The 18,775-nt window shown below is 35.2% G+C and overlaps 1 protein-coding gene across 2 annotated transcripts in view; it reads left to right on the forward strand.

The window, feature by feature from the left end:
• LOC111059858 (leucine-rich repeat extensin-like protein 5) overlaps window positions 1–5,166 on the forward strand; it is a 31,868-nt gene extending 26,702 nt beyond the window's left edge. Inside the window, exon 10 of one of the 2 annotated variants that reach the window (XM_022347481.2) lies at window positions 75–4,382. In XM_022347481.2, coding sequence (XP_022203173.1) covers window positions 75–197 — 123 coding nt within the window. In that variant the 3' untranslated portion in view covers window positions 198–4,382. Of the gene's footprint in view, window positions 1–74 lie in introns of both variants that reach the window. The other variant, XM_022347480.2, reaches the window with a different exon arrangement.
• The last annotated feature ends 13,609 nt before the right edge of the window (window positions 5,167–18,775 follow it).

Raw genomic sequence — 18,775 nt, forward strand, 5'->3', positions numbered from 1 at the left:
TTTTATGTTATGTACAACTCAATAACAATTGGAGACTTGAAACATATTTTCAAATAGTTTATGTTTGTTTACAGAGTGTTTACGTAAGTGAGGCTCCGTCAGGTAGCAGACTAGTCTACAGTTCAGCAGGTATTCCTCAGCCTTCGAATGCTCCCCCTGGCCGGTATGCTATCTCCAACATGCAGAGACAAGTTTAATGTGCTATAGTTCGATTGCCATCTCAATACATTAATACTATGTCTACCTACTATATATTATATTGCGATTAACAGATTTAATTCGAGAATTCAGCATTAGTTGAACTATTGAAATAACGACATTTACTCTAAAGCGGTTTATCAATAGAGAATTTAGAGATAGAACGTTACTGGCTGCCAGTGCTTTCATTACGTCACTTTCCATCAATTTATATTTAGACACATGTATGCTAAATGTATATTAATGAAGAATCACATGATAAAAACTGGTGACACTGGCCACCAGAAACTATAGCGTAAAAATAAAAGATTTACAGACAAGCTCAATCATTCAAGACAGCATTGTTCTGTTTGAGTTATTGACAACCAACTACCTTGTGGTAGTCGAGAATAACATGCTTCATTTAAGTTAGTTAATGCTGATTTTTTGACATTGATCGTACTATAATACGAGGGTTATCTCTAAAGTAAAGACCGTTTTGTTGTAAAAAAAATATTAAAAAAATATGTTCAAACAAAGTGATACAGAATGAAATACACAACTTACATTAGTGCTCTACATAGTCGCCATATGAATTGAGACATTTGTCATAGCGATTCACCAGCTTTAATATACCCTCGTCGTATTCTTCTGCCGCCAGTTCATTTAGCCATCGATTCACGGCATCTTTAAGTTCGTCATCACCCGCGAATTGCTTACCTCCCAAAAATTCTTTCAATTTGCCAAACAAATGGTAATCTGAAGGTGCTAAATCTGGACTGTATGGTGGGTGACTGAAAATTTCCCATCCAAATCTGTCCAGTAAATCGAGCGTCTTACCAGCCACATGTGGGCGAGCATTATCATGCAACAGTATGATGCCGTCGGTAAGTCGTCCGCGGTGGCGATTCTGAATGGCACGCCGTAACTTGAAGAGTGTTTCACAGTAATATTCTGCATTTACAGTCGTTCCGCGTGGCGTAAAGTCATATTGATTGACTGCCAAATCGATCCCAAAATACCGTGGCCATCAATTTCCTTCCAAACGGCAGTGGCTTAATCTTTTTTGGTTTCGTTGGTGACTGAGGATGACGCCATTCACATGACTGCCGTTTTCTTTCTGGCGTGTAATTAGAAATCCAGGTTTCATCGCCTGTAACTATTGAATTAAGGAATTCATCACCATTTTCTTTGTAGCGCATTAGGAATTCCAAAGCAGATCCCATTCGGATTTGTTTGTGACGTTCCGATAACGCGTACGGCACCCAACGTGCACAAACTTTTCTGAAGCCTAAATGGTCATGCACAATGCGACCAATAACAGCTCTTGAAACACCAGGGAAAATACGGGTCAATTCAGATATTGTCACGCGACGATTGTTTTTGATTTCTTCATCGACCTTTTTCAACAAGTCCTCGTTGATTATTGAGGGCCTCCCGGAACGTTCTTCATCATGCACGTTAACTCTCTTATTTCTAAACCTTTCACACCATTTTCGAACGTTTCTTTCATTCATTACATTTTCACCGTACACAGTAACCAACTGCCTATGAATTTCGACCGGTTTAACGTTTTGATGGTTTAAAAAACGTATCACTCCACGAATTTCACAATCGGCGGCAACATCAATTGTCTCATTCATTTCTAAACGCTATAACTGAAACGTAAATAAAGATAGAACAACGCGACAAATGGCAGACAACAATGCAGTGTGTATATTACGAGACTGGATTCAGCCGACACAGGTTAGCCAACCTCACGGCGAGAAATTTCCCAACGGTCTTTACTTTAGAGATAACCTCTCGTAAATCTCGATACAGTTGAAGATCTGCATTCTGAAAATCGACAATAAAGTTGTTGAAGCTAATCTGAGATGCAACGGTATAGGGGCACAGTATACCTATTCTGTGATAGGGGTTCAGAAGTTCGAACACTAGCGCTTTCGTGTAGAAGATAATTGTGTGAAGATCAGATGATAGAGGCTAAGCGCCCAATTTTGAATTTGTAAATAATCCTATTTTGAATGAATTTGTTTGAATTTTTTTTGACATGAGCACGAACGGTAACGCTTTCATGTAGAAGATATGAACTTTTTTGGGGAAAATTTCGCCACCAGAGACCGCGTGAGTTGATTCTACAGTCAACTTCTGGTCCCCTATTGGTGGAACAGTTGAAGTGTCAGTCCAGCTACTGGCGAAATTTTTTTCCTGTTCCAAAACAATAATTGACGCTCAGTGATACTCGCCTTTCAGGAGTAAAACTCCTTCTGGAATCGTTATTATTGATGACTTGTTTTTTGAAGCAATGAGTCATCATTCAATGACGAAATGCAAAACTTGAAAGCGTTAATTCTATTGCTGGAACCTGGCAATCGTAGTACTTAGCATATAGATAACTGATTATCAATGTAGGTCAGTATAAATCGTAATTTAAAACTTAGGATGTAGAAGGGTCGAGGGTCGTCGGTGTGCACTAAGTAAGAATTATAAAAAGTTTAATCTTTTTGAAATAAAACTTGGTTCAAGTTTCAATCAAAGTAATCAATCATAGATGCCAATAAACCTCATTGACCTACCATAGATGTTCATTGACCTGGATAAAGTAAACTAAACTCAAACAAGTTTGTTCACTCTTCAATTTTCCACGTGGCATTTTTTGTGCAAACCTGCGATAGCTCGTTCGTTTCTATAAATATTTCCAATAAATAAATGCATAATGTGAAAATTGAAAAAATTGAGAGTAAGACGAACATGAATATTATTATAAAAACCAGAAATAAAACTGTATAGAAGTCGACAAATTACTTTGAATGATGGATCACAAATATTTGTTCAGTTAATATATTGATGTTACAGGAAGCATTTGGGTAAAAAATTATGACTTATGTAGACCTTATTGATAAGTAAACAATGCACACATTATATTCCATTAATCTAGCAAGAACTAGATCGGTTGAGTTACTTGGATTAAAGGAAATGGTCTTATATGTGCATCAATTTATTCATTGATTTGTGTGATGTAATTACGCTCCTCGTCACCTACAATGATATCCCACGCTTCTCATAACCAATCTGTGATTTTCTTCTGATATTGGATTTTGATTTTATTAATATTTTAGTTACTGTCCGTAAGTTAGGTTAATAATTCAAACACTACTCGTCGTCAGGTCATAAAAATAGACTTGAAGAATATATATAATATGTTATGAAGCTTTAATATTAATAGTTTTATTTTTAATTTTAGATTATGTCCTACAAAATAGTATTGGTAAAAGTTAACAAACTTGTTCATTTCAAATCTAGCTACCAAGGAGATTAGTTTAATTTTCAACAGTTTTAGTAGTTTCTCATTGACATTTCTTGCTGGTTTTCTAATAACTTGATTTGCAGTCGACAAAAGTAATAATTGAGTACTTTAAAAGAACTAGTAATTTGGTTCATAAATTTTTCAGATGTCAAAAGTAATAACATCCAGTGAAAACCCTAAATATTAACTTCAAAGTTAATAATAATAAAAATAAAGATAATTATCCAAATAAAGATAACGTTGGAAATGAATTGAAATTTAAATCATATGATCCATAATTAAACCATAAGCTATTTTTATCAAAATTAGGGAGAGGAACAGTTTTGGGTCTATTCCTGTTGATTCTCTCTCAATCATTAATTTGATATTGTGATTGTGGAATGAAATAAATAAATAATATATGGAAATAAACACTTATTAAAAATTATTATTATTCTACAGATGGAAATTTGGATTTTCGTTTAATAATAATGATTATTCATTTAAAATAGCTTATGGGCTTTCAGCTTATGAATAGCCTACAGTAAATTTCCTAAATAGGAAATATCCTTTATTTTTTGTCCTTAGGATGTATTATTTTATTCAATTTCCCGAAAATATAAAATTGAAAAATGAAATAAGCATAAAAATGAACGAGTTTGTTACCTAAGTTTGTATAATTAATCACGTTAACTGAGAGAATATAAATATATTGTATTTTATATCCTACTGAAATATATATTTCAGTCAAATTAAATTGAATAACTATTGGTTTTGGATACACTTGTAATGTGGAATTAGTAGTATTGAACGAAAATATGGTAATATAATATATTATAACTAGTTGTTATAATACAATGATGATGTTTTATGTGCTTGTCTTTGAAGTAGATCTGAATAAATTATTATCGATCTTAAATAATCTTAGTCAAGATTCTATATCATTTATTTTCAAGATATAACTTTCGACTTAATCGTATATGAATAAGTGCGATTTCAAACTATCTTCGACATTATTATTACATGAATATTTTCTTAATATAGGTTGTGCTTCACAACCATGTTGATTCTGAAAGAATAGAAGTATAGATTAAGTGTTTAATGTACATGGAACAATAATTTACTTTGAAGAACTAAGGAAGTAACCTTACAGTATTTGTTCATTGATGTTTTTTCCAATATTCATTATGAATAACTTATTATTAACCGCTCACACCGCTCTATAGATAATTTACCCAAGAAAAATATGCACGACTTGTAATAAGTGTTACCGGCCGGCTATCCATTTCAACAAAAAATTCGAAATCAGACAAATTCTTATCATAACATCTTATAGGGATAATTAATTTAATAGACTAGAGGATCATTCTACTCATCTGTTGAAATATTATCGTTATAATTTTGAACTTCGTCACCAACAATAATTTGAAATAATAGCTTAGCAAAAATATATTTGTACATTTTTAATTTTTTGAACATCAGTCATTGTTTCTGAAAAACCTCAACTAAGACTTTAAATAGAATTATTATGTTTGAAGAAAACTCCCTCATGTGCTCCAATTATCATAATCAGGAAAAAAACGTTTCGATTTTATCTTCTTAAAATTTTCTATTCTGATTTGGTTAGTACCTAAGTAATGTAAGTGATTGAGAGTGTCCATAAAAGGGTTTTTTGGATGTTTATTAAAGAAATGTATATAGAACTACCATTCAATTCTATGATATAATATCCTATTTTTAGTAAATTTAGTTTTACTTCATTGTTCAACTTATAACGTTCATTTTTATTTTCTAAAAGCTCAGCGATCATGGACGATTTTCAACTATAATCTGTTTCATAAAACCTGGAATTCCTAGGATAAAAGAGAAAGTTCAAAGTTGTTCACAGCGTGATATCTATACTACCTTTTTTTAAAAAGGAACAAAACAGAAAATACTGATTTGTGCCCTACAAGAAATGCGAAACACAGATCAATGCCCAATGGAAACATAAGGATTCAGAATTTACAAGGGGATTCCTGGAAGAAAGGTAATGCGAGATATGCCACAGTTTGGAACAGGGTTCATAATTGATCTAAAAAATTGCAGGTGCTATCATAGATTTCAGGGCAGTAAATTCTAGATTGGCGCTTTTGACTATTAGAGCTTCAAACAAGCTTTACACACTAATCAACGTAAACGCCCCAACCAACGATAAAAATTCAAAATTAGCCTCCAGACAAGAAACCGAAGATTAATGGAGCGAACTCGACCAAACTATTGACGGCATTCCTAAAAATCACAAAACAATTCTACTAGATGATTTTAATGCTCAGTTAGGGAGAAAATAGAGAAAATAAATTTAGAGATATATTGGAAAATGGCCAGCACAAAAGAAAACTAATAAGAAAGACTTGTAGAAATTTGCTGAAACCATGAATTCATCTCCAAATGCACATATTTGATGCGTAAACCAGCGAAACTTGAAACATGGAAACATCCTAATTGGAAACAGGGCGAGTGGCAACTTGAATATTATTGATTTTGATTTGATTAACGGAAGTTTTATTGATATTGTAGGCAGTTTTAAATATCTAGGAGAGATGATCACATATAATCTTGGTAAGAAGGCCGCATGGAAGGCCAGAATTTCAAATCTTTCCAGGGGACAGAATGTAACTAGGGACATGAGAGAAAAAATCTTTCCATTCATACAAAACTGAAACACTGCAAGACAGTTCTAAGATGGCAAGCAATGTATTGCAGTGAAACTCTTTTCAATATTGATGGAAATGGAATTAAAGAAACCTCCATAAATAAAAAACATGTAGTTGACAACCAGTTCAGACTCCTTCCAAGAGAACAGATTTATAGAGAAATAGAACCAATAACTGACGCAATGCGCAAAAAGAGAATTTCTTTCTTTGGACATATTTTTAGAACCCCAGCGATTCGATTGTTAAGACTTATTGGAAAATTCATGAGTGCGAAAACAGACAGAGCCACAATTCCTTGGCTCGTAGAAATATAAAAATACATATCGGAACTAAATTTAACTATTGACGATGTCAAAAATCGCACACAAATTTATAGGGAAACAGAGCCACAATTCCTTGGCTTGTAGAAATATAAAAAGACATATCGGAACTAAATTTAACTATTGACGATGTCAAAAATCGCACACAAATTTATAGGGAATCACTGACAGAAAGAGGATCTTATCAATACGATATGCACCATCACGTCTGAACTAGGTACGGAGCTCAATAACTTGAAATTTTGCATGAAGATTCTTAATTTACCAAAGATGGTTATAGACGTATATTTTTTCCAATAATCAATTAATTAAAATGTTAATTATTAAAACAAATTTATATTTAATTTGTGATATAAATTTTACGTAACATTAACCCGTAATTACAGGATTTCAAGTTTTGGAACTGGTTGAGGGCAGGGCACGAACAGAACGATTGACATTCAGCTTAATGTGTAGGTAATGGATAAGTGCTTCGTTAGAAGCCATGATAAAGCTCACATTGTTCACCAATCCCCCCGCCCGCTAACTTCAGAAACTCTTCCAATTTCAAAGTCACGGACAGTAGCACATATTTTCTAAACTGCATATTAAGGAAGCACATACCGAGGACATTTGTTTGATACCTTTGTCAAAAAATTTGCTTCACTAGTAGCCATGATATGAAGCTCAGACTGTTCACAACCAATCCCCCCGCCCGCTGACTTCAGAAACTGGTCTAATTTCAAAGTCATGGAAATTAGCATATTTTTATGCATATTCAGAGAGAGGATTTCGAACATATTCATTTCATACCATTGTCAGAAAAATTGCTTCACTAGAAGCTATAATGCTAGTAGTTCTGGGAATAGTAGACCTCGCGCAATTATAAACCACAGCCTCCTCTGTCCATCACAGTGAATTGTGTCCTGTCCTATCGGACAATCGGAAATGACTAATGGCTGTTGGGGTCGGTCTATTAAAAATGCAAACATCAAAAGCTAATCTCTTTCAAGAAATACTGGCAACAGGTCAGCCCGAGTTAAAAGCAGAGAAAGGTCGAGAGAAAATACTGTCATAGAGAAACAATAGCGTAAGTTTAAACTTATGCTAATGTTTCTCTATGATAATATGTTGACTGAGCGAAGTGAGGTCTAAGATTTAAGTCGACAGTTTAGCATTTCTCTTTATGTTTGTCTTTTTTCTTCAGGGCTACTTTTGAATAAAAATAAAAATCTGAGTAAGTTACCCTTTTCAAAATTATTTAGTCACGACATGTTTCGGCAAGTCAAACTTGATAATGGCATTATATTTATTTATTTATTATTTCATCACATTACATCATAATATTGGGAATACTCCCACTTGATAGGTGATTTGTCAAATAATTGCATCCTTAGAACTAAGTAAGATTTCTAACAGGTAAAATAAACAGTAACAGTGTATAAAAAATTATATAACAAAGTGCATCCTATATTAGGTCTATCATTATTCTTAGTCCCAAAAATAGAGCAAATGTGATAATTTTAATTTGTGTCATTGAGTGCAGAGTTTATGGTTAATTGAATTCTGCCACCGAGTAGTACGCTTTATCAACTAAGATTCTTTTCACAGATTTCTTGAAGAGCTTTAGAGATTCGATTTTTCGAATGGTCTCAGGTAATTTATTATATAATCTTAATCCTGAATAGGAGGGATTCTTCTCATATGTCGCAGGTCTATGGACTGGATACAACAGCAAAATCAGCATTTGATTGCGTATGGAGTAATTATGTCTCTCTGTGCAAAATTGAAATTTATTGATATTACTCTTGATGAAAATTAATAACTGATAAATGTAGATTGCAGGCAAGGTGAGAATTTGAGAATTTTGAAAAACAGACTTGCATGAGTCTCTTTGTCTCAACCCGAAAATCACTCTAATAATCTTTTTTTGCACTAAAAATACCTTAGAACTGTCTGTTGAATTACCCCAGAAGATATTTCTATAGCATAGATGGGAATAGACATAGGCATAATATATACTGTGATGAGGGTGTTTCTGTCCACCGAATGAGACAGTTTTAGAATCATAAAGTATGCACGGTTCAACTTGGAGGTGAGACTCTGTATGTGTTCCTTCCAAGTCAAATGCTCATCTATTGTAACTCCCAAGAATTTTATTGATTTCGCTAGTTTCAGTTTGCTGTCAGTTAATGAAAATGGAATTCTGTTGTCTGTTGATCTGTAGCTAAACTCCATTAAAAAAGTCTTATTATAATTAAGGTAAAGTCCATTTGCTTTGAGCCAGCAGGACATGGTATCAAGGTCATTTTTTATATTATTTGTTTGATTTTTATCTGTTACTAAAGCTGTAGTATCATCCGCAAAAATTATTAACCTTGAATGGGAGACTGATGTTGGGAGGTCATTGACGTATATAATGAATAGCAGAGGTCCCAGGATCGATCCCTGTGGCACCCCACTAGGTATATTCAAAAAAGCAGAGGATTTGGAGGATGTTCTATCTTTTATACATTGTTGCCTATCCTTCAGGTAAGAGCTGAACCATTTATGAGCTGTTCCAACTATTCCATAGTAGCGCAGCTTCTCCAAAAGAATAGAATGATTGTCACAGTCAACGGCCTTCGACAGATCACAGTAGATGCCTGCGGCCCACTGCGATCCATCAACGGCCAATGAAAGACATGAAATGAACTCATATATAGCCCCGGTTGTGTTTCTGCCCTTACGGAACTCAAATTGATCTGCATGGAGTAGATTATTCGTGTCCATATATCTAATCAATCTGGAAGCCACCGCCATTTCATAAATCTTGGAGAAAGCTGTCAAGATTGCAATAGGCCTATAATTATTCAGATTACTTGGTTCTCCTGTTTTTAATACAGGGATCACAGTTTAATATTTCAGAAATTCCGGGAACACACCATTTCTAAATGAGGAATTTATCAAAAGCACCATTGGCTTTGCTAGAGACATTACACAAGTTTTAAGCAAGAAAGGTGGAAATTCATCCCAGCCAGGTGTCTTTGATAATTTTATATTATTTATTAAGTCAACTACTTCCCTTTCTGTAACTGGGTGGAAAGATATGAGAAAATTATTCGATTTAGGAGATTTATTACAGTAGTTTAGGGCCTTGTGAATGTCTGGACTGAGATTAAGAGTGTTACATATATCAATAAAATATTCGTTGAATGAGTTCAAGATATCCTCTATGCTTTTGTTAGAAAATGTTTCTGTTAAACATCCATTGTCATTTTTAACACATGTTTCCTCCCGAACGATCTTCCAAGCCATTTTGGTTTTATTGGATGCATTTTTTATTCTGTTGCTATTATAATTAATTTTAGCAGCTCTAATACATCTATTTAGTAGTTTCTTGTAATTTTTCAAATAAAGAAGAAAGCCAGGATTTTGATTTGTTCTAGCTTGACTATGCAACTCTCTAGCCCTTGCACACGATATGCGTATGCCTGCTGTGATCCATCCTTTAGATTCCTGTGTGCGACTTTTTATTGGTTTATACCTTTTAGGGAATGATTCCTCAAAGTAGGACAATATTATATGAGTGAATCTCCTATAAAGAGAATTTGAATCTAATGTTGTATGACGCATAATAAACAAGTCAGACCATTTTTCTTGATTCAGGAGAAGCTTGAATTTGGAAATATCATGTTTAGAAAATATTCTTATAGCTTTTGTAGATTTATTTGAAATGTTAAAGTTAGATTTGAATGATCTAGAAGATATTAATGCTTCTTTTGAGAACTGAACTGTATGATCAGATAGACAGTTATCAATTATTACATTTTTACATCTCCTTTTATCAATTTCCGTGCCTGAAGCTATATTATCAATGCATGTCTGGGAATTATACGCAAGCCTAGTTGCATTTGTAAAATGGAGAGACAGACCATAGGAGTCAAGCAAACCACTCAACCTTGAACAATGTGATGTTTCTCTAAGCATATCGATGTTAAAATCTCCAGTTAATACACATTTGTATCTTGGGAATTTTCTAGAGCATAAATCCAGCACACCATTTAGATGTTCAAAAAATAGATTCAATGATAGTTTGGAATTTTTAGGTGATCTATAGACGTTTATGATTATGAGGTTCAAATCTCCAGTAATTTTTGCACTGCAACATTCGAAAGATTGTTCAAGATTGAATTTTTCAAAATCTTTTATTGATACGAAATTTAAATCATTCCTAGCAAGGATGCAAGAAACTCCTCTTATTTTTTCAGGTCCACAATAATATGAAATAAGTTTGAAATTATGAAACTCATGCAATAGAAATAAATTACTATCATTAGCCCATTGTTCTGTCAGACAGATTATATGTGGCCTAATTGTTAATGTGTCAATGAATAAATTAATTTCATCCCTGTGTGTTCCCTGTGTGATTCCCTGTGTGTTCCAATGCATTAGATTAAAATGAATCTGTTTGTTTTGTTGATTAGGCGCAGACTTGGTCTCAGACATTGCATTTAGATTTTCGCGAATCCTAAAAAACTTAAATTAAGACTATTGTAAGACATATCAGAAGACAAACTTTCCACAACATTGTCACTGCAGTTCTGAATTGAACTCCGAAGTTGCTGTTCAATTTCTGTTGAGTTCACATCAGCTGTTAACTTGTGCATTGGTAAGGGCGTGTCATGATGGGGACCAATCCTAGAGTATTCCAATGAGTCAGAAACATGGGCTGCATCCACTCCTGCTGGTTCTCCGATCTCCGCTGATCCCTGCAAACTTCATAAAATTATTTGCAAGCATCACTTTACCTCGTCGATTCAGATGAAGGCCGTGTTTTGTGAAATGAGATCTATTGAAAAGATTATTGATATCAACGTAGCAAAGTCTGAGGTCACCACTACATTCACTCAATGTTTTTGAAAGTAAGTGATTGGAGTAGAAGATATCATCATTGAGTTCGGGATCGTCGTATCGGTAAGGTATACTGCACACTAAAATTTGAGCCTTTAGATTTAATTTGAGAAGAGATTCCACTCCCTGGAATACCGTCAATTGATGTGGTTCACCTCGATGACAATCATTTGTTCCGGCCAACAGAACAATATAATCCTCTTCTGTGAAGTCTTTGACAAAATTTAGTCCATCCTGAACGAAGTGCTTGAGTTTGGCTCCAGGTTTCGCATATACAAATACCTCAAACTCGTCTTCCAATTGTGTCGGCTATATAGCCGAAACATGACGTGACTAAATAATTTTAAAAGAGGTACTCATATTTATACTCTTTATGTTTATATCTTAATATTTATGTTCCGCATTCACGGTGAAACGCGGCAATAGATTTTCATTAAATTTGACAGGTATGCTCGTGTCAATGCAATTAATAATCCACAGGACAGCTGATTTATGATGAATAATTCTATAGTCTTATTTTACGGTAATATTGGCGTTCGAAGGAGATTCCTTTTCCTTTTTTACCATCCTTAAAATGCAAAATTTCTAAAAACCTTATGCATACGTCGACCCGTTTTGTTTCAAAGTACTTGTATACCAAATTTTATTTGAATCGGACAATAACTACGACTGTGAACAAAACAATAACTGCGGTACAAACAAACAGACAAAAGCCGATCGAGTCGAATAAGACATCAGCTTCGATTCGTTGAGCGTTGAGCCGATTCATGAGAGCGTTGAGCCGAGCGCTCGGTGGAGTAAGACGTGGTTTTGTAGCTCTCCAATATTTTCTATTTTTATAGTTTTTCTGAACGGTTTAGTGATATTTTATCAAGTGATTTAAATTCCTGTAAGTGTAATTGACACTTACCTCACCTCTCTCTACTTGGAATTGTGAATGTATTGAAGATATAGTTGAATTTCGTTTTCTCTTTTTCGGATACAGGTTAGTGGCTAGACATTCTTCATTACCTCAGAAAAGATAGTCCATTGTAAGGACTTGTTTATCAATTATTACAGTGTTGGAGTGAGAGATTCACTGATTAAAGTGAGAAAGCAGACAATTTATCTTGTCATTGACGTCGCCTGCTCAGCTGTGTGACATTGTTTTTGTCGATCAAGTCTATCGAGCCTATCAAGTGAGTATAGAGTTATGATTACGATTTCGACTGTCGAGATCTTTGCTCAGTTCGATTGATGCGAAACATAAGCAGCTGATCAACTACAGCAACAAATTCGAAGCCGCGCCAGTTTGAATCTCAGTCATCCTGATTCTTTCTTTACATTATTTATGTGGAGCGCTCTGGCGCAGTAATGCACTGCTACACCCTACAGAATAACTATTTTTATCAGCTGTTACATTAGTGATAACTAGTGAAACTAGTGATACATAGTGAAACTATGACTTGATGACACGATAAAACAAAGGAGAACAGACAACACTGACTTCACCAACACCAACACCTTGAAGGAGACAGGAAATCTTAAGATGACTGCCGATCATGCGCAACATGCATGCATCACCCCGGCAATTTCAAAGTTATTGATATAGACAATATTGTTAACATTGAAAAATTCTATATTTCAGGGGCGGATTAATGATTTCTTTATGTGGGACATTTGTGCTTCCACTGAAATAATGTTGGAATCAATAAAATAGTAGTTTATTATTATTTGAATTGAAAACTTGAAAATTATTTCATAGGCTTGGTGTGTTCGTATTGTGCAACATGATTTTCAGCACAAACTAGAATCTAATTTGAAAAAATGATATAACTTTTTCAATTTTGGATGGAATCATTTGAAATTCTAGGACAATGTTGATAATATAAACAGAAACGTACATGATTTTTTTCAAAATTTTTCGACATCAATTTACCATTTATTTAAAATTTTAAACGTCAGTAGCCCGTCAACGGCACGTTTGACGGGATTTTTGCATGGAGAAAAAGTGCTGGAAATTCACTTCTACAGCCGAATTAATCATAAAATACTTCTTTTTTGAACATTTTTGGAAAACTTGAAAATTGGTCAAATTTATTTCCCTAATCAAATTTATTTAAGTCCCTATCTGGATTAAAATTAGCGCAAAAGGTCTATTATATCATCAACAGTGCGTTGTAGACAATTTTTGCAAAAGACAAAAAGTGTTTGAAATTCAATTCTGCATCCGAATTATTGATCAGAAATACAATTTTTGACTTTTTTGGGAAACTTAAACATCTGGCAAATTTATTTCAAGTCCCTCTGGATTTAGCGCAAAAGGTCAATTATATCGTTAACAGTGCGTTGTAGACAATTTTTGCAAAAGACAAAAAGTATTTGAATTGCAATTCTGCACCCGAATTGATCAACAAAAAGCTTAAAGTGAGACTTTTTGTAAAACTAAAAAAAATTTCAGTCTTAATTTGTGTAAAACATTTTCTTTATCTCGATAACGGTGAGTTGGAGACAATTTTTGAAGAAGATAGAAAGGGGTTGGAATTCAATTCCAGTTAGGAATATTATTGGTCAGAAAGCCTAAATTGAGACATTTTTAGGGATTAAGTTACATAGGTGAGGGGGGAGGAGACACCTTCTGAAAAAAATGTTTGATTTTCACTTTTAACATTTTCACTTAGTGTGTTGACTAGGTAGGTACTGTAAAAATTCCATACTGTACCAACCTTTCTAATGCTTATTTTAGTAAACATTTCTAACATTTATCAAACGTTGTTTTTATAACGTTTATCAGCAATATACATTCTAGACGTTTATTAAACGTTTATAGAGTAAACGTTTATTTTAGTAAACTTTTCTAACGTTTATTAAACATTGTTTTCATAACGTTTATCGAATTTATACATTTTAAACGTTTTTTAAACTTTTTGTGCTGTGTGGGATGAACACTACAGGTTGATCTCTCCCCTGTATTAGAGGAGATTTTGGAAGTGACAATGAGAAATAGACAATGTAAAGAGGACAATGTAATATAGGCTACTCCAGGATTGTTTGACACTCACAATAGAAACAAAATTCAAGGGAATGCATAGCAAGCTATATTCAAGATCGATTCAAATCGGCTTTAACTGACAAGGGGTATTCAAGGCAGAGTCAAGACTTGTTTGACCCATGCAATAAAAGCTAAATTCGAACGAATACATAGCATGCCATATTCAATTTCGATTCCAACCAAGTTTGTTAGCCTTGAAAAACAAGGGTATGCTGCTTTCGATTCTAGTATGGAAATTCAAGAGGACTTCGAGTTGAATGTCAAGCAAGATCGTTTTCAGCTGGATTCAACTTCAGCCTTGATTGACAAGTGAAGGCTGCTTCTAATTCAAGCCTTGAATCAAGCCTTACTGCTGACTGGGATGTCTGTCTAACTTCGCCCTTTGGAGAAATTTCATCCTCTAAATTAGAATTAAAAACTGGAGTCCCTCAGGGCTCAATCCTGGGTCCACTACTTTTCCTTTTGTACATATCAGATCTGCATTCAGCTGTATCAGATGATGTCCATTTTACACTCTACGCTGATGACACAACTCTTTTATTTACTGATGAAAATGTAAATAATCTTGAAATAGACATGAACATCTCAACCAACGCTGTGGTCCAGTATTTCAATAATGTCTGTCTATCAATAAACTCTATGAAAAGCCAAATTATACACTTTAAAAATGTTCCTATACTTTGTAAAGTGGTAAATTGTAAATCCTTTATAGATGATACGGTGTTCTTGATATTTATAAGAGTGGTTGTTAAAATCCCTATTTTGCGAATAAATTCACAAAAAGTTAAGGCCATCCGGCTCACAAAATCGCTGGGTTCAAACCGCAGCTCTAGCTCAGTGGTAGATACATGAATTTCCCAAGTATAATTAATCGCCACAGGGTTCAATGACTGGTGATTAATAATTCTTACCGCCGCTTCTATGAAGTTCTTGAAGAATACCAATAAGGAAACCAAAAATAGTTGATGAATGATTACCAGTAACCATGTATCGAATTGAGAATAATGAAGACCAACTATGGTTTTTTCTAGTTGATTTTTAAAACACTCACTATGAATACAGGAATCCACCAATTTATCCTTCTGAAATTCCTTAGAACTTACAACGCCAGTTCTGGAAGTTCTCTGGATCCTTATATGATATAACTGGAACCTTATTAATATAATTATCAATATGTTTTTTCTGGCAAACTAGTATAACTATCATCAAAGGATGATAAGTGTTCTGAACAAAGCTTAGGCTGGAGCTACCAGAGGACTGTAATTTACTATTTAAATAATCAAATAAAAACAAGGGGCAAAATTTAATCTTCAATTTGAGCCAGGTTATTTGTACAGTTAAACTCTGCATTAATGAACAATAAAAAGGAGCAAAAACTCACCAAATTTATTCCAATCTTGACTACTTGCCCTTCGAAGCCTTTATTAGGTGTTTTGGTCAGATTCAGGGTGGGACGAAATCTGGGAAAAGACAGGTTCTGGCTTCCGGGCTGCCTTTTTGCGTTCAACTTGCAGGCTATGCACTGTGTTTTGAACAAAGCTCAAACTGGATTCTTTATAAATTCAAATCCGATTCAAATTAATTCAATTCAATACTATTTACGCTGTTATATTCATAATTCACACACACGACACTCAAACAATTATTTACAAGAAATTTCCGATTGAAATTACATGACAAACACAATTTTGGTCTTGCAACAAGACAGGCTGATGAAACAAGACAGACAAAAACTAGGACGACAAGGCCAAAGCAGCAGGACGGTCTGCGCTGGCGCAAACACAAGCCTGCTATTGGCAGAACTGCAGTCTGGCATTCTGGCGCTACAATTCGAATTCTCTGGCCAGACCATACCCCCGCCTCTGAAAAACTATTTTTCAGCCAAGTTACAAAACTGAAAAAAAACCAAGGAAAGGAAAAATCCAGACATGCCAAAAAGAACAAAACACCAACACCAAAAAACAACACAAAAGAAAAAAAATGCAACAATCACAACAACTATTGAGTTGGGAGTGGATATAATTTTGTTACTGGTCTTTTATAAATACCAGTTTTTAGGCGAACACTCGCCACTCGAACCTCGCCGTCACTTCCCAGAAACACTTGCTCAATGACACCCAGTGGCCACTGCAATGGAGGTGTGTTTGGTTGGTCTACTACCACAACCGTTCCCACACTGATAGAAGTGGGTGATTTCAACCATTTTTTACGACTTTGAAGTTCGTGCAGGTACTCTCTTCTCCATCGGTTCCAGAACAATTGAATAAGTTGACTGATCAATTCATACCTGGTGAGACGATTCACAGGGACACTGTCCATGTCCCGCATGGGAAACGATTTCAATGGTGTTAGAGTCAAAAAGTGCGCTGGTGTTAAAGCCAGTGGTTCACGCGGATCCTCACTCAGTACACACAGCTGGCGGGAATTCAGGACACCTTCAATCTGCACCAATACAGTGTTCAGTTCCTCATAGGTGAGATTTTGATTGCCAATTACTCGGAACAGATGCAACTTTACAGATTTGACATTTGCCTCCCACAGACCTCCAAAATGCGGCGAACCAGGGGGAATGAATCTCCAATCAATTTTGTGTTCGGCGAGTTGACTAGTCAATGTGGTTTGAAACTCGGACGAGTTCAAAAGTTGAGATATTTTTCGCAACTGTTCCTTGGCACCTACAAAATTAGTACCACAATCAGAATACATCACACGACAGGGTCCACGATGTGACAAAAAACGACGAAATGCAGCTAAAAACATGGGCATTGATAGATCTGATACCAACTCAATATGTACTGCCTTTGTTGCCATACACACAAACAGACAAATGTAGGCTTTCAAAACACAAGGATTACGACGTCTCGTCATCATAATACGCAGAGGACCAGCGTAATCCACACCACAATTTTCAAATGGTTTGCATTTTGACACTCGACAAGCAGGCAGGTCACCCATTTTCGGAATAATTGCATTATTACTAGGTCAAACACAAAAACAACGATTACACTTAAAGACACAAATACAAATAATAGAGCAAGCAGACAGTATCCAGAATTTCTGTCTGATCAAGGACAACAATAATGAAGGTCCAGCATGACAATTCTTCTTGTGATGATAATCAATTAACATCGATACGAAAGCATCAGATTTTGGTAAGATCATCTGATGACAAGTCTCAAATTCAAGTCCAGCATGAGACAAACGACTGCTGATGCAAATCACACCTTCATCAATGAATGGAGATAGACGACGTAGGCGCATAGAACAATCTTCTCCCTTCTCTAATTGCACAAATTCAGATGAAAAATGTACCTTCTGTACCACTTTACATAGATACCTCTCAGCAACATCGAAATCTGATTCTTCTGATTGGGATAAGATTCGTAAGAATTTGAGAACAAGAATTACAATTTTCAAAAGACGACCATAATCTGAACAACGACCAATCAATGAATATATTGCATTGCTGTTACAATCAGGAGAATTTGTTACTGTCAACACTGACGGTTTTTTCACCTCCGGTGGATTCACAATCTCTTCCATTTGAGTTCGGACGGGCCAATCGCATTCGTCCTCTACTATCCATGATGGACCTAGAGCCATAATGGAAAGTTCACAAGCTCAACTACTGGTGATAAACCTCTAGACAAACAGTCAGCGGGATTTTCAATCCCGGCAACATGCATCCACTCCTGTATACAAGAATCCTGTATTTTTGTGACGCAATTACCAACAAAAGTTTGCCATTTTGCGGATGGAGCATTAATCCAACACAAGGTGACTGTAGAATCAGAGAGTGCGACAATACGAGACACATGACAACGTTCACTAATAATAGTGACTACTGAATTCATGAGTTCTGCCAACAAGAGTGCCGCACACAACTCCAAACGAGGTATTGAAACAACTTTAGATGGTGCTACCTTGGACTTTGAACACAATAATACAACTCTTGGCTCCTCGCTCTCCTTCTGCGACTTCACATAGATAACTGCACCATAACCAGACAATGATGCGTCACAAAAACCAATCAAACTGATGTGAGAATCCTGAAACAAACCAACGTGACGTGGAACAGCAAATTTCAACAATAGAGGCAACTCTTTTTGACAATTCTCCCAAAGAGTGCATATAGACTCAGGCGGCTTCTCGTCCCAATCCACTCCTAATTTCCACAGTTTCTGGACAAGACACTTTAGAAATAATGTAAACGGTGACAAGAGACCAAGTGGATCATAGATACGAGCCATCACTGACAGAATAGAACGCTTAGTAGCGACGACCTCACCACTCTTGACTGAAAACTGAAACAGATCAGTACTAGGTTGCCAATTCAATCCCAAGATAGCCAAGGAGTTGTCTGCTTCGAAATCCTTGTACGAAAACGATTTCT

This window comes from Nilaparvata lugens, chromosome 4 (assembly GCF_014356525.2).
Source record: "Nilaparvata lugens isolate BPH chromosome 4, ASM1435652v1, whole genome shotgun sequence".
Classification (NCBI taxonomy): Eukaryota; Metazoa; Arthropoda; class Insecta; order Hemiptera; family Delphacidae; genus Nilaparvata; species Nilaparvata lugens.